At 43.0% G+C, this 17,902-nt stretch overlaps 1 protein-coding gene across 2 annotated transcripts in view; it reads right to left on the bottom strand.

Moving 5' to 3' along the window:
* Positions 1-244: 244 nt before the first annotated feature.
* Positions 245-17,902, bottom strand: part of TFE3 (transcription factor binding to IGHM enhancer 3) — a 59,125-nt gene continuing 41,467 nt past the window's right edge. For both annotated transcript variants that reach the window (XM_073599786.1, XM_073599787.1), the window contains exons 7-10: positions 17,405-17,461; positions 12,530-12,605; positions 8,826-8,973; positions 245-6,185 (exon numbers count right to left, since the gene is read on the bottom strand). In XM_073599786.1, coding sequence (XP_073455887.1) covers positions 5,814-6,185; positions 8,826-8,973; positions 12,530-12,605; positions 17,405-17,461 — 653 coding nt within the window. In that variant the 3' untranslated portion in view covers positions 245-5,813. The remainder of the gene's footprint in view (positions 6,186-8,825; positions 8,974-12,529; positions 12,606-17,404; positions 17,462-17,902) is intronic.

Below are 17,902 nucleotides of genomic sequence, written 5' to 3'. Positions count from 1 at the left end.
CACTGGATCACTGGATTTCATATCGCTTCCCATGTTTGGTTCTAGTAGTTTTTATGTGTATTATTTTATTACTATTTTTATTTTATGTGTAAATTCATTTTTTTTTTTTGTCGTTGAAAATAAAGCTTAGTTAAAAAAAAAAAAAACTGGCTCCTTACTTTTTTAGCTGGCTCCTAGATTCCAAGCAAATTTGTCAAGCCCTGACCTAAATGCACCCCATCTCATGTAAGAGTCATGGAACAGCTTGTAGAGAGTGTAAAATGTTTTATTGAAAGTACAATATTATATTTAGTAGTTTGTATTATAGAAAACATGATTCTTAATATCTATATAGAAACACAATCTCAGTGAGGAAATAGGATGAGACCTGCACCCTAATACGCTCACTGGCCTGTCTACATACCCCCCTAAAATACTCTTGCAGGCCTATTCAATAAGGCAGTGTACAGAGCAATGAAGACATGCAGAATGCGGTTAACCCTGGCAACCAATCCCTCACGGAATATAGCCGATTGGTCCCTGTGGGTTATTTCACTTTGCACATTTGCTCTTTACCTTTAAACACAATCTGTCATAAAGCAAATCACCTGTGTGAAAAGTCACAGACACAAGTATTTATTCTCCAACCATGGACTTCACACTATGATGCCAAGGCTCTAAAATTGGGCACACATCCGAGGGTTGTAAACTGGAAGCTACAATCTAAGGCTTCTCACATAGGTGGAACAAGTGCTCTGACACATTCCTCTTCAATAGGTCCGTGGCTCTGTGTCCTAGTCTGACACGCCATTGAATTCACACTCTTAATGTTTGCTGCAATCTTTGCCACGATTCGCACTCTTCCACACTCACAACCGCAACTTCACAGACAATCTTGATGTCCAGCATCCGACTCCTATAGCAATCAGTCTCGGCATCTATTGCCTAGTTTGCCAGGGTACTATTTTTATTTTTCCCACAGTAAACCGTTTAGCCATAATTTACGACTAAGGGTCTGTGTCAGTGGGCTTTAGGCTTAAATTGGTGGCATCAGTTTGAGATGCTCCTGAGATCATTGACAGATGCATTTGACCTACAGGTGACTTCTTTCTGAGCTGCATTTGACTTGCTTCAAGTGAGTTCTGCAACCCTATCAACTTGTATGGGAATGCAAAACCCTCTTGAGGTAAACAAAAGCCCATTAACACCGGCCCTAAAGCACATTGAGGGGAAATTACTAAGTCTGGAGCTTAATTGAACAAGCTGAAGAGGGAAGCTGATAGGTTACTATGCACAGCTTCTCCAGACTAAGTTTACACTTGCTGTTGGGGTGCAGTAAAATCATGTGGTTAGCTGCGTTTTTACCTCCTCTCCTTAAAACTGGAGACATATCACCTGTTCACTGTCTGTTGAACACCTCTGAAAAGCGATCCAACCGCAGTCCTTGAAGCATGTGTAAACAAGCACTTACGGTAGAAATAGTATAGGCAGAGCACAAGCTACACTGTAACTTGTGGCTACAATTAAAGTGAACCGATTCAGACCTTACAAGTAAATTCCTGACATTTCATATGCAATTATGCATGTAAAAACTCCTGACATACTATGCTTATAGAGAAATGGTTTCCAAACTGCAGCCCTTTTCTTGCCTTAATCTGGCCATTGTGGGAGTATTCCTCTCACTGATATGAAACACTATTCTTCCCACTGACACCAACAATGAGGCACCATTCCTTCCACTGACACCAACAGTGTGGCATAATTCTAGCCACTGACACCAGCGTTGGGGCAGTATTCCTCCCCACGGACACCAACCATTGGGCACTCTTCCACTGACACCAACAATAAGGCACCATTCCTTCCACTCACACCACTAATGGGGCACTATTCCATTAACCCCTAAGTCTGAAGGAGAGTAAACTGGCCCTTGATCTGATTTGGGTATTTTGAACACAACCAAGAACTGCTGCGGCCACAGGATTTACATGATAATGTCATCTTTAAAATGGCATACCAGACTAGGAAGCTGCTGACCCTGGATGATGCCTGAGCAAGGATGGCTCTGAGCTTCTGGAGAGAAAATCAGATAACGGTATTGCCGGGGGGAGTGCACTGATCTCTGAAAGAGATAATAAATATCACATTACGTGCACTGGTGTGCTGGAGTGCTATTCATCATGAGTAGTGCCCCAATGCACCTACAGGTCTGTGGTGGTGCATTGGGCAATCTATTCAAATGAATGGGCTGCCTTAATACAACACACATTACCTTGCAACACAGTATACGTCAATGCACCTCAAATGACCCGACTGGAGTGATTAGGCTCTAAATGTTTCATGTATTCATTACTTTCACTTATCATGAAAACTATATCTGAAACTAGGTACACTTTACCTATGAATGGTAAGGAGCCTTTCATTTCACCACTTAGAGATCACTTGCAGCTGCTTGCAACAGATTTTTTTTTTTTTTTTTACAAATTTAAAGCAAACCTACAGGTACATTCAGAGTCATAGTTTTCCTTCACCAAAAACTGCCTATGCAGATGAAAAAAAATGGGCAGCTTTGACCAAAGTTGAATAATGCCCTCACTATATGTGTAAGCCATTTGCATTACTCATGAAGCCTGACTGAAAAACTCCCAGAGATAACATCTTCCCATCCTGCCTTGTTGCTAGGACGTTGCTAAGACACACCCAGCTGTTACTGTTCACATTCACCATCACAGGAATGATGCAGCCATTTCCTAAAAGCATGCAGACAATATTAATATTTGATTTGCTTCTTTTTTTTACTGCTTTTCTTGCCCTGCAAGAGAGAAAGCCAGAATCTGATTGCTATAGGCAATAAACAACGTAATAATCAAATTTCACAATCTCTTTACTTCACCTTTCATTATCTTACATACACACTCACACCCACACTCCTTTTACATTAGCAACGTAAGTGCTGTACTTGTCATACAACCCAAAACATTGGCACATGCCAACCACTCTGTGAGATAAAAGCTACAGTCTCCTAATGGGGACATTTAAAAACTCACATCACTTTGCAATTGTACACTTATTGTATGGTAAAAAGTTATATTATAGTTTTGGACAAGTTAGGAATGGGGTTAGTAACTCTGTTGGCTGACATTGTTGTCATGAACTTAGCTGGGGACGCTTTCCCTCATTTTCAGCCCTAGTGACAAATTTGTCATTGGGACAGGAAGTGATGAAAACGTCCAACAGGGACACAGCGATAAAAAGTATTTTACTAGAGTAGGGCACTTTAGGTCCCTTTCACACATGCTGTCTGTTCAGGTATGCCTGTCAGTTTTTCAGGCGGACCTGATTGGACCCTCCACTCTCTTCTTTGGAGTGGATGTCAGCGGACACATGTCTGCTGACACCTGCCGCCATCCGATCTGATCCTGTCTGCCAAAAACAGAGAGATGATGGTCCTAGTTTCCATCTACCTGGTGAATCGGATGGAAACGGACCATTGTCCCATAGAGGAGAGTGGGACTGTGTGTTATGCAGAGCAGACACAGACCTCTCATCGGCCTGCTCAGCAGGGATCAGCAGAGAGATCCACCACTGAGCAAGTGGATTACGCTTTGCGGAGGCACCCGTGTGAAAGGGGCCTTGGAGTAGACCTCAGTCAGCTTTTTGTTGTTGTTTGTGTCCCCTTTGCATATATTGCCTCACTTCCTGCACAGAAAATGTTGTCCATGAGGCAGGAAGATAAAGGTAATCTTCCCAACCAAACCTCAGATAGCAATTAAAACCTAACAGGTGTTCTAACTCTTCTTTGCTCTCCCCCAAAAATGTAATTTTGGTTGGACTTAATGAACGATTTAAAAAATATAAATGGCTTGTTTTTGGTACATAAATTGCTGGATACTTGTTTTCAAAAGTGTTTATCATAATTTTGCCATGTGCTATATGTGATGGGTGGATATTTGTAAAACATGGCTAACAATCCATCAGTTTCAGCCTTTACTGAAATTTTACTGATTATATTCCTGAAAAAAAGTAACAAATAAAATGAACTTTAGGAATAAAATAATGGCACATTACAATACATTTTTAGTTTGTATGAGTTTTATAAGTGTCCAGGATGCATTTTTCTACACCTCCCAGAATTCAGATTGCAGCAAACTTTGTCAGCTGCAGAGATTTAAAATAATATTTGAAAACCTCTGCATTCTCAAGGAAAAAGCAACCAGGAGCAGACATGTCCAAGAGAAGTCTTTTTGGACCTTTTGCCACAGCTGACAAAAGATTTGCCTCTGTATAGGAAGGCTTACCCTGTCCCCCAGGAGAGAAACCCATTCCTTATCTTTAGGAAATGGCCTCCTTTACCACAGTGATCCCAAAACCCAAAGGTTTGAATGGTAAAAAAAAATTCTTGGCCTGTACACTTGACTTTACTGTCCTAATAGGAGGCCAACAATCCCAACTTTATCCTGGCATGGTGAGGGATTTTACACTTTTGTTGTTGAGGAGGTATGATTTTCATTTTCAGTAATCAAGAACTTATTATTCATGTAATTTGTGCATCTCTGGAATCATCTTGGCCTTCTGCTTTACTTTTCAGCTCCCTACAGATCATATAATAAATATCACCTATCTAATAGACTGTATCTTTGTTTTTTGTATCTACCCAATTTGTTACCTCTCCACTGGGTGGCATTCTGAGTTTTAATATGTCACTGTTTTGTATATCACATATCACTTAAAACTTGCCTTGTTATGTTTTCCTCCAACTACTGGACACCGTGTTGTCTACTGCACCTTTACTTAATATGGGGTATCATGATGATTGTCTTCAGTAGATACTATCATCTGTATTGTCTTTCTCATTCATGCTGGACCCACCACGTAAACAACACCTACTAGTTACTACCAGACGCTATTTTATTTAGCACATTTACACTGCTTTCTGTCTGACTCCATCTTGTGTAGCATGGATTTTGCTCATTCACCAGTCTAGGTCATTGTTTGCTACATAATAACATTTGTCTTAGCATCCCATGCTATGATATGCATCCATCTTGTTCTTCTGTCTGTACTTCTTAAAGCAGAACTAAACACTCCTTGCCTTTACAGCCAAGGAAGCTGCCATCTTAGCCTATGTTTAAACTGCAGTTGCCATTGTGCTGCACATGCGATCAGTTATGGCATCAGCCATTCAATGGCTTGACAGTTCAGTTGAGAGCACAGGTTAATGTAACAGTTATCTTTCAAGGAATGCCTTGAATGTAACTGTTTTGGGAAACAGTTAATTCGATAGGTTTAGTTCTGCTTTAAGTCATTGATATTTCACTATCTGGAACTATCTTGTGAACCTCACACTCTCACTGGAGACACCATTTTGCTCATCTCACCTGCGGTTGACCACAGGACACCAATTATCTCTCTTTTGAGACTTAACCTTAGCCAGTGCTCATTACCCAACTCCATACTGAATCTCACACTCCAAGCTCAGTCACACTTCACAGTAGTCCGATCACTGGCCTGGGGGGTTCGATATAAACTGGCTTTCTAAGTATCAAAGTTATAAGAATAGGTATTCTCTAAGTATCTGTTAATGGTTTCTCTATAAGCAGTTTCTATTTGTCCCTCCACCCTACTTAAAAGTCAAGGCCCCTGCAAAACAAGCAATGCCCATTTATGGGTGATTTGGGGTGAAATCAGGCACTCAGTTGTGTGACCAAAGTTCAGCTCTGGAAGTCAGCTGGGAACCATGAATATGTCACTCTGGTGGGGGAATTGGCGTCAGTTGGTACAGTCTTAAACGGAGAATGCTGCAGCAGTTCATTGGTTGAGGGTCACACTGTGCCTAATCAAGAATCATCTTCCATACTAAAGCTACTGTGACGGCTGCTTGTCTTGGAGGCTCCTGGAGAGACGGAAGAGAGGAGGGGGTCAGACCCTCCCAATGGCGACAGAGCATCATCCATAAGTATATCTGCAATGGCCGAATCTCCAGTCAAACTCAATTCAAAACCCAGGCCATGATCAACAAAGTCACTCAGGTGATCTGAGAAGTGCAGTGTTCCAAAATCTAGGGTGGAGGGGTCCAGAGGTTGTTGGGTGGCCAGAGCCCCAAAGGCAGACACAACTTCAGATGCAGTTGCTGTTTTGACAACATCTGTGGGGATCATAGCTGTTTGATTGCCTGAAAATCCATTTAGCTGAGCCTGCATCTCCAATTCCTGCAAAAAAAAAAGAAAGCATTCATCTAGTTAGCTAGGTTGTAAAAAGGTACTAGTCTATCACGTTCAACTTCTCACCAACTACAGCATTTTATAACTCAAGGAAAAGCAAAACAAAACCAATTTGGGCAAAAGATCCTTTCTGGACCTACAGATGTCGATTAGCGAAATTGCTTGGATTAAGGGAGCGCCTTACCTTTAGGCTACTTTCACACTGAGGCCCTTTACAGGCACTAAAAATAGCGCATGTATAGTACCTGTAAAGAGCCTCTCCTGTGTCTCCAGTGTGAAAGCCTGAGGGCTTTCACACTGGAGTGTTGTGCTTGCAGGACAGTCAAAAAAGTCCTGCAAGCTGCATCTATGCAGCGCTGTAGGAGCGGTGTATACACCGCTCCTACAGCGCCCCTGCCTATTGAAAACAACAGGGCAGTGCCGCCAAACCACCGGCAAAGCGCCGCTGCAGCGGCTGTTTTAACCCTTTTTTGGCTGTTAGTGGGGATTAAAACCGCCCTGCTAGCAGCCGAATAGCGCCGCTAAAATGACAGTAAAGCTATTTACCGTCAGTGCCCACCCCAGTGTGAAAGTAGCCATCTATGGGTGCCAAGTATAAGCTTGCCCTGATAACCGTATCATATTACAACTTTTATCAATTTCATTTCATGTACATCATGTATCAAATATTTGTATATATTTGATTGTTTATCATTTGCTCTGTCTGTCACAAATCATGTTTATTAATTATTCGCTATTAAATGTACTATTATTATATACATTGATTCTTTATGACTACATTCTGTATCATAAATGTTTCACCGTTATCGGTTTTATTATGCTTATTATTATTATGAATTACCCCTAGGGGATTGTGACATTCAATTTATTCATGTTTATTCCATATTTTATTATACACATCAACATGCCTCATGTAAAGTCCCAAACCCACTTCTCTTTGTTCTTGTATAGACATGTGACAGGTACTCTTTATTTAGATTTTTTAAACTGGCACAGATGGTTTCCAAGTAAACTAGAAGTGATGTCATGTCATCGCTTCCAGTTTACTGTTACGAACAGCCATTTAAAGCCAATCCCAGCTTTGCTTGGCTGCAGGCATCATCCTGGTACAACCACCCAAAGGACGGGAAATGGTTAATGCCGCCCAGGGCAAACGCATTGTTTGGCTTGTGGTAGATACGCCCCTGACTACGTGGATCATGCAGAATTAAAACAAAAAAATTATCTCTTAAAGCCACTAAAGCTTTTCCTTTATATTCACATATAATCAACATGATAATCATAAAGCGGAGTATCACCCGTTTTTTAGTTTATTAAAAGTCAGCGGCTACAAAAAGTGTAGCTGCTGTCTATTAATAAACAGACACTCACCTGTCCCACGGTCCAGCGACGCAGGCGCCCGAAGCCTCGCTCCTCTCCCCCTCCTCTCAGCGGCTCCATCATAGCAACTGTGGGCACCCAACCATGACAGCTTACGGCTTCACGGCCGGGCGCGCACTGCAGATGCGCGAGTCGCGGTGCGCTCTGCCATTGGCAAGGCAATCTTCTGGGACCTGTGACGTGTCCCAGAAGATAGCTGGCAGGGAGGGGCTGCCTAGGGCGAGAGGAGGAGTCACCTGGGCGGCCGAGAAGACGAAGGAGGAAGTGGGACAGGAAGTTCCACTAAAATAAATGTACCCAACCCCCCAAAAAAAAAATTACATCCAAATGTGGCATGTAAGGGGGAGAGGAGTGCTTAAAGTGGAAGTTCCACTTTTGGGCGGAACTCCGCTTTAAGGATGGATGAAAGGTTTAGTGCAAAATATACAACTCGAGCAGTAAAATAATACATTTATACAGAGCTCCAAACTAAGCACATTGAAAATAAAGAAGGATTTGGTTCTGAAAGAGTGTCAGTTTCTCCAAATGAAAAGAAAAAGTAGTAGTAGTAGTAGCAGTAGTAGTAGTAGTGGACTTAGCACTATATGGCCATATGGTGTAACTAAATCCCCATATTTCTGAATATGCTCAGGTGTTTTTAAATAGCCTTGCAGGAGTTAAATGTCATTTTTGTATGTGTGCGCTGTAATCTTTTTATTTAGAGGAGTGTATTGCTCTCATGGTTCAGAGAAGCAGGATCTTCCATTCTATGGATAGCGTAGGACCCACTGATAATGGGGTACTCTGACATAGTAGTGGGCTTAGCACTATATGGCCATATGGTGTAACTAAATCGCCATATTTTCTGAATATGCTCAGGTGTTTTTAAATAACCTTGCAGGAGTTAAATGTCATTTTTGTATGTGTGCGCTGTAATCTTTTTTTTCTGTCTATATGGTCTTACGGCTGCACCATCTTTTATGCATTTTTTTAGGGTGTGCCCCCCAAATCTTTGTTTGTCTAGTTTCTCCAAATGAGGGACTTTTGGGAATTACGCAAATGCTACTGAATGCTTTCTATAGCTTTATGCTGGCTTCTGCGCTATCCCTGTCACAGGGTATTTTTTATGAATATCATTCTTAGTAAATAACACTATTTAGCCTATATTTCTGCAGGAGATTAGTATAACGATTAAGTTCGTACATTATACTAAAATACTGCCTTGCCACTATACATAATCCCTTTAACCCTGCATGTACTGCACAGTACCTGTACACGTAGAAGCAAGCTCTGGTTCACATGCTCTAGTTTGCGCTGGCGTCCCTCTAGGTCGCGCACTCGCTGCTGGTCCTTCTGCAGCTTCCTGATGTACTCAACAGACGCCTTTAAGATGGTGCCCTTATTCCAGCGCAGCTCCCTGGAAATAGAAAATATGCAAAGCACATAAGGCTGAGAAAACAATAATGAGGAAGTTGGAACCAAGAGGAAAAACTGACATTAAATCTGTAAGCACAGGATGGAGCTTAACTATGATGAGCGATGCCATGAGAAGCTGTATCCTGTGTCATTTGAAATGTTTATCCCCGTCACTGTTCACAGCCAATGCCAATTTTAGAATTCATTAAAGGAGAAGTTTGGAATACATAAAATAGAAACATACTCACCTCCATACTGCAGCATCTGTATGACACCGCAGCTGTCCCATGCCAGCTCTGAGACTGAGATCAGTCAACACTTGTTCTGCTCACAGCGGTTAATCACTGCCTCCTGTTTTGCAACTCCAGTGTTCACTGGTGAGGCGGTGGTTGCAGCTGGCTTCACCTCTCTGCTGCACCCCAAAAAGTGGAGACAGCCGTCAATCGGGCAAATGGGTGCATCCTGACACTATTGTCAAGATCCTTTCTATACTTGGACAGCTCTGACCCATCAGCTGATAGTGGGCAATAGCTATGATTAAAGGGGTTGTAAAGTTGTTTTTTTTTTTTTTTTTAAATAACAAACATGTTATACTTACCTTCACTGTGCAGCTCGTTCTGCACAGAGTGGCTCCGAACCTGGTCTTCTGGGGTCCCTCGGCGGCTGTTTCAGCTCCTCCCCGCAAGCATTTACCACCTTAATGCGAGCTCCCTCGCACGGTGGTGAGTGCTTGCGGGCGCGCTCCCGTGATACAGCTGGCGGCTATAGCCGCTCGCTATATCACTCGGCCCCGCCCCCCGGCGCGCCGCGTCATCGGATGTGATTGACAGCAGCGCGAGCCAATGGCTGCGCTGCTTTCAATCCATCCACTGCAGCCAATCAGCGACCAGGCTGAGCTGCAATGAAGCTGACGAGGACGAGGAGCGAAGATTCGAGGCGTCAGGTAAGTAAAACGGGGGGGCTGGGGGCGGCGGTACTGTCAAAAGTTTTTTCACCTTAATGCATAGAATGCATTAAGGTGAAAAAATTTTTACCTTTACAACCCCTTTAAGCACCAGTGAGAGTGGTGTGAAACGCGTTAGCAGTTTGCCGTTTTAATCTGTTTTGTATGGACTGTATCTTCAATAAAGGAAACGACTATTTTTGGATCTTTATTTACTCATATGCATTCTATACACTGAGCCAGCATCCTCGGCAAGGAAGGTGTTATTCAGGTACAGATATCTAGAGCGGGTTCTCTTCTTATAGATATAGTTTAAACAGAAGTATGGACAAACCCTTTCTTTTGGGTCACAGGAGAACAAAAGTAAATGTATTCCTAAGATCCAAAAGAAAAGGTTTGTCCATACTTCTCTTTAAACTATATCTATAGTCAAGACTTTTTCTTCTAGTTTTGGGCGAAGTAGAGAGGATATAACCAGCGTCAGGTTTTTATTTCTGTCTGTGTTACTGATGGCAAGATTCACGCTCTCTATGTGTCCTGGTGACCAATGCAGCTAGGATAAGATGTAATAGGAAATACAAAGTTCTACAGCTGTCACTGGAAAAAGAAGAGTTAAAGTGGTTGTGGTTGTTAAGCCACTGTTGTGTGCTCTTCATACAATCCTCTCTTTGATAATGTTGGGTGCTCAGTGTATGTGCTTTATAAAAAAAAATGCCGGTTTGTACCTTATTTCAGAACGCCGCTTGGCGCTCACGTGACTGCCGATCTGACAGCTACAGCGGAAGGCCGAGAATCACCCGCTGATGTCAGTCGGGAGGAAAGGAGGAGAGAGACGGGCGGTCACATGAGCGCCCAGCGGTGCTCTGAAATAAGGTACAAATCTGCATTTTGCGCAAATACAGTGTGACATAAAATATTGCAACAACCGCGATTTTATTCTCTAGGGTTTCTGCTAAAATAAAATATTTAAAGTTTGGGGGGTTTTAGCAAAAAATACAGATTTTAACTTGTAAGCAACAAGTGTCAGAAAAAGGTTTAGTCTTTAAAGGTTCAGTTCACCTTTACAGAAAATTTGTAAGGTGAACTTACACAGGACCCCCTCCTAACCCCCCACCCCCCAGTCCCGCTGACCTGGAGCACGGCGATCACCCACTAGGAGACATTGGGTCGCCGCCTCATCGGTCCGGGGCTTAGAAATCCACCACAGCTTAATCTCCAAAACGTACCTCGTCAGGTACGCCAGCATTCTAATTGGTCGGTGCCGACCAGTCAGAACCCACGTAGCCCATCCTGTCACCGCAGGCAAAGATGACAGAAAGCCACAGGGATTTCAAATTCCCAGACTGGTACAGCGGTGATATGATCTGTCAGTGCGGGGGATCGCTGGACTCCAGGTTGGTGGGATGGGGGGGGGGGGGAGTGGGTCTAGTGTAAATTCACCTTACGGATTTTCTGTAAGGGTGAACTTAGACTTTAAGTGGTTAAACTGACCTCATTTACAGACCGAAGTTCATTCCTTTGATATAAAAGAACAGAAGATACAATGCTTCTCTTTATCTCCACCTAAACGATGTTGTGATAAAACTTTTGTCAGCTGTCAGAAGTGAGCAGAGAACTCTCTGCACTTGCTACATTAAATAACAAACATGTTATACTTACCTCAACTGTGCAGCTCGTTTTGCACAGAGTGGCCCTGAACCTGGTCTTCTGGGGTCCCTCGGCGGCTGTCTCAGCTCCTCCCCGCAAGAAATAGCAACCTTCATGCGAGCTCTCTCGCATTGTGGTTAGTTCTTGTGGGCGCGCTCCCGTGATACAGCCGGCGGCTATAGCCGCTCACTGTATCACTCAGCCCTGCCCCCCAGTGCTCCGCATCATTGGATGTGATTGACAGCAGCACAAGCTAATGGCTGCGCTGCTTTCAACCCATCCTCTAGCCAATCAACGGCCAGGCTGAGTGGCGAAGAGGACATCGGGGGCAAGCGCAGCAAGTTTAGGGGCTCAGGTAATTAAAACAGGGGGGCTGGGGGGGCCGGTATTGTTGGATGTTTTTTCACCTTAATGCATCAAAAATGCAAACCTTTACAACCCCTTTAAGGTCGTGAGGAGAGTTGAATTGCAATGTCGATTCTTTAACGATTAATCGTGCAGCTGTACTACAAACTATGAGATATATACTGTTTTTCTTTTAAATTTTATATACTAGTAACTTATAACTGAACTGTGTCAGTATGGCGGGCATCCTGACACTTTGTGGGAACTGGCTAACTGCCACTGACATCTCCAGTGACACTAATACAGTGATCAGTGCTAATATTATACACTGACACTGTACTAATGACACTGGCTGGGAAGGGTTTAACATCTGGGGCAACTAAGGGGTTAAATGTGTTCCTAACTATGTGCAAAGTGTTTACTGTGTGGTACTTTTACTAAGGCATGTGCTGGTTTTTATTCCCTGCTTTGCAGGGAAACAAAAACTGGCACATTTCTGCTGTCAGAACAAAGCTTTGTGTTATTTACATACACAAAGCTCTCTCCTGTCACTTGATCCGACAATCGGCGGGTCCCTGCCATAAATCATTGGTAATCAGAGGCTGTCAGTGATCATACTTACGGGTCACTGGATTTTGGGATGAGGGTCCCAAGCTCTTTAATCCTGTCGTTGATATTAAATCTTCGCCGGCGTTCAACTGCAGAAAAATAGATAGGGTAAGATATCTTCTGTACCAAAACCAACAAAACAAATGGGTACATTTATACATGGCAACCAGTTGCATCAGCATTTTGCAGCATTCATTCGGCAGGATAATGATTACTTATGACTGGTTGCTCTGGGCTACTAAAAAGCTGCATCCCAAAAAAAAAAAAAAAAACCTGACAAGGGTGTTAACTAGGGATGCACCAAAACCAAGTATTACGCGAGTATCGGTACTTCCTGATAAAGAAACCAATACTTTGCGGTGTGATTTGTGTCAATATAATATGAATGGGAGCAAATCACGCTGCAAAGAATCGCATGCGATTTGAACAGGAATGCGGTGCAATTCCTGTCCGAATCGCATGTGATTTCCACCATCACTCCTGTGGGTGTGTGTATAGAAAGGGATTAAATCGCCACCTAGTGGGCAGTTTAAAAAATGTTAGAACTCACAGCACATAGAGCCTGCAGGCAGCTGGAAGTGCTCACAGGGCTGGAGGAGATGTAGAAGCGGTCCGTCCCCAAGCTGACATCACTTCTGCCCTATATCCACGGGGTCCAGGAACTTCTCCCCCAGCCCTGTGAGCACCTACAACAGCCCTGATTTGCTATCATCAGCTGACCCGGACACCTATGCAGATTATTTTGCATGTGGCCAGATGTCCTGTGAGTTCTGAAAATTTAAAACTGACCACTAGATGGCGCTTTTCCCTTTTTATACACACAGGAGCAGTGGGGGAAAATCAAATTTGATTCAGACAAGAATCACACTGCATTCCTGTTCAAATCGCATACTATTCTATGCAGTGCGATTTGCGCCTATTATTTTTTCTATTGACGCAAATAGCGAAGTATCGGTACTCAGTATCGGCGAGTACTTGACCGAAAGTATCAGTACTCATACTCACCGATAAACAACCGGTATTGGTGCAACCTCAGTTTTAACCTTTCCATGTTGCATGCAAAGCTAAAAAAAAAAAAAGTATTGGCTTTATATACGTTTAACGTCCCGGTTCACATATATGGGATGCGGGAACCAGCGCGATTCCAGTGCGGGTTCCCGCATCACATGTCACCTGCCAGCAGTTCACACTGACATCTGTGAACCGCTGCGGGTGTCAATGCAAAAGGTAATGACACCCCCAGATCGGTTTGCAGATCGCAGTGCAAACTGCCAAATGATGCAGGAATCATATCGCATAGATGTGAACACCCATGCAATTCCATCCCAGTGCAGACCAAAAAAAGGGTCCTGCACCATGTTGGTGTGAATGCGATGCGAATTCAGCCATACAATTTCTATGGCTGAATTTGCATCGCACAGACATTGCATGTGATCTGCACAGCGGTGCGGTGCGAATCACATGCAATGTCTAACATCACACAAGTGTGAACCTAGCCTTAAGGAATTTATGAAGGTACTATTGCCAACCTCTAATGAATATACTAGTTGCCTGGCTGTAGTTTCTATCCTCTGACTCCACCAAAAAAGTAGATGCAGATATGAATCACTGGTGTTGCACATGTTTCACACGTGTTTCACTACTTACATGCTTGTTGCTGGTCAGTGACAGAGAAGTTAGAATTGCCAGAAGGGTAGCAATGCCTGCATGCATATTGTATTCATCACACTATGATTTCCCTTTAAATGGCATCTAACATAGAGCAACAGGCTGCACAGCAGAGTTATAGATAAAATGTTGGACATCTCGTTTTCTGTGCATGTTACTGACTTTTTCACTCCTCTTTATCTTTTGCTTCCCCATAGATGTATGTGCTGGAGCATGTTAAAAATATTTTTGTGGTGAAGTAACTAAAAACACAGACGTTTCCAAGCACTAGCAACACCCAGACTGGCCTGACTTGCTCTGTCAGCATTCCTGTGGCTTAAAGAAGGCAGCTGAAAGCCTAGGGGCCGCAGTCCGCCCACACATGTTCAGCGCAGGCTCACTGCAACCATCACATTTCACAACACGATGCTCTATTGTCTCCCAATTTGATTTCTTTCTTATCCAGTTCTCACAAGGTGAATCGATGTTTATCAGCGCAACCAGACTGCACCACACAACCAGAAAGCTGGTCTTTAGGTTTAAAGAGGTTGTAAACCCTATAAAAAAAACCTGTAAGACAAAGGCATAATGAGTTGGTATGCATCGCATACTAGCTCATTATGAATTACTTACCTTAGAGTGAAGCTCTCTCAGAGGTGCCCGCACACCGCTGAGACGGCTGACATTTTCCCCGGAGTTTCTTCTGGGTTCACAGACTGGTGCTGTGATTGGCCAAAGCTACAATGACGTCACTCCCACACACGTGCCAACGGTCACAGCACAGGATCCTGAAGAAACGGAACGGGCGGCCGTTTCCTCAGAGCGCATGTGCCGATGACAGTGGCGTATATAGTAAATATCTCCTAAACGGTATTATAGGCTTACCTGTAGGTACAATTAAAAAAGAAGACTTTACTTCCTCTATAAAGGAAGCATACTTTGGGGTTGATTTACTAAAGGCAAATAGACTGTGCACTTTGCAAAGTGCAGTTGCAATCTGTAAGAGCAGTTGCTCCAGAGCTTAGTAAATGACTTACATAGTAGGTGAGGTTGAAAAAGACACAAGTCCATCAAGTCCAACCTATGTGTGTGATTATATGTCAGTGTTACATTGTATATCCCTGAATTTTGTGGTCGTTCAGGTGCTTATCTAATAGTTTCTTGAAACTATCGATGCTCCCCGTTGAGACCACCACCTGTGGAAGGGAATTCCACATCCTTGCCGCTCTTACAGTAAAGAACCCTCTACGTAGTTTAAGGTTAAACCTCTTTTCTTCTAATTTTAATGAGTGGCCACGTGTCCTGTTAAACTCCCTTCTGCGAAAAAGTTTTATTCCTATTGTGGGGTCACTAGTACGGTATTTGTAAATTGAAATCATATCCCCTCTCAAGCGTCTCTTCTCCAGAGAGAATACGTTCGGTGCTTGCAACCTTTCCTCATAACTAAGATCCTCCAGACCCTTTATTAGCTTTGTTGCCCTTCTTTGTACTCGCTCCATTTCCAGTACATCCTTCCTGAGGACTGGTTCCCAGAACTGGACAGCATACTCTAGGTGCGGCCGGACCAGAGTCTTGTAGAGCGGGAGAATTATCGTTTTATCTCTGGAATTAATCCCCTTTTTAATGAATGCCAATATTCTGTTGGCTTTGTTATCAGCAGCTTGGCATTGCATGCCATTGCTGAGCCTATCATCTACTAGGACCCCCAGGTCCTTTTCCATCCTAGATTCCTCCATAGGTTCTCCCCCCAGTGTATAGATCCATCCATTCCATCATCCAATCACGTGCAAGCAAAAATGCTGTTTTTTTATTTTCCTTGCACATGATTGGGTATTCTTTGCAAAGTGAAGCTTTACCTCATTTGCTAAGCTCTGGAGCAACTGTTCTTGCTGAGAGCAACTGCATTTTTGCAAAGTACACATTGTATTTGCCTTTAGTAAATCAACCCTATTGTGTTTACTTTATTTATTATGTTAAGGGCAGCAAAAAATAAAGGCTCAAAAAAACCTATTTTAAGATTTGATCAGATAAATATGAAACATTACACTACATTACACAATATTTTATTTTTACAATTTCCAGCCAGGAGGTGGAACTTTGGGGTACTTTCCACATTTACCAGGCTAATCTTAAAGCAGAACTAAACTTGCTTATTTATGTCAGAAGAGACGTGTAATTGTGTATGTCTCTTCTATCATAGATATTTCTACCTGTCTGTCAGCACTTTTTTTTTCTGTAAATGTACACTGAGCTGCGCATGTGCAGCCCGGTGTACAGTCTTGGCATGATTTTGCTTTGGGATGAAGTAACTCCTTCACCCATGGTCATCTGGACCTGGCCAATCAAGGGGCTGAAGGCTCTGTAACTGGAGAAGATGGAAACACTGGCGACAGAGGGGACGCTGAAATTGCAGTGCTGGAAAAGATCTTTGTTGGGAAGTCTGCCACAGTGTGCAAACATGCTCTGCATACTTGCACATTATGACAAAAAGCTTCTGAAGACCCAAAATTTTGCATTTGCTCTGGTGGATTAATTCCACTTTAATAATAATAGTTTCTCTTAAAAAAAGCCTGCTGTTTACAGGGCTCAAATAGCTGAATCTCACATTATGCACACCGAATGAGTCAGAAGAGTGATTCCCTCCGCCCTTTGCACAGCTCCATACACATTTTCAATTAGAGAGAGAGACAGTGTGAAAGAAAACAGTTGTAACCACACTTTAGAAAACCCTTAGGCTGGGTTTGCACTAATCCGGATGCGACTCGCAGCAGGGGTCCGGTGCGTCCCTGTTCTCCCTTTTAAGGGACGAATCAGGGCCGAATTCAGGCAAAGAAAAAAAAAAAACGGAGCCAATGACACACAGGACTCCTGCAGCTGCCCCGCAGACGTGTGAACCGGCTCCATAGAATGCTGATCACAATCTCCTGTCATGCCAATTGGATGCGGGGAAACCCACATCCAATTAGTACTAGTGTGAACCCAGCCTCAATGTTAGCACCTCTATATGCCACACCAATCCACCACAGCAGCTCTGCAACCAGAATCACATGCAAATATGACAAACTCAGGTCTCATAATTGCTAATCAAGCACCAAGAGCTGCATTATAGGAGATGGGGGAGATGTCTATACTCCACATCCAGAACTCAGAGTGCCTAAGTGGCTAATACAGACTAGTGGTGAGAACTTTTTTGGTAGGTACTTTTTGAAGGCCAGTTTGCTTTATCTCCAATATCACTTACTTAAGTTATGATTGTCCTTCTTCTGACGCTCTTTCATCAGTGTTTTTGTGTCATGTTCTGTGTGAAGGAAAATAGAAAATATGAAAATCTGGGAAGTCTAAATTAATTATTGCCATCTTTTAAAGCCACATAATGCAACTGCATATAAATTATAGAAATCTACAACCATTTCACTGGAGAAATTATTTAAAAACAGGAACTATGTCTCTAATGCACGGGCTGTCCAATCAGGTCCACCTGTCAGTTTTTCAGGCGGACCTGATCGGACCTTGCACTCTCCCCTATGGAGCGGCGGATGTCAGTAGACACATGTCCGTTGACATCCCCCGCTATCTGATCCGATCCTGCCTGCAAAATCCAGATGGATGGTGGTCCTATTTTCCTTGTCAAAAGAAGTTTATTGAGTATACAATGTTATAAAGATACATAAAGTAAGTTTACAAGGATCTATAAAGTAAGCTCATTGTTTTATAGTAGGGTTTATATAGGTAAATATCA

Source organism: Aquarana catesbeiana, linkage group LG09 (assembly GCF_042186555.1).
Source record: "Aquarana catesbeiana isolate 2022-GZ linkage group LG09, ASM4218655v1, whole genome shotgun sequence".
Classification (NCBI taxonomy): domain Eukaryota; kingdom Metazoa; phylum Chordata; class Amphibia; order Anura; family Ranidae; genus Aquarana; species Aquarana catesbeiana.
This window is presented reverse-complemented; position numbering and strand designations above follow the sequence as displayed.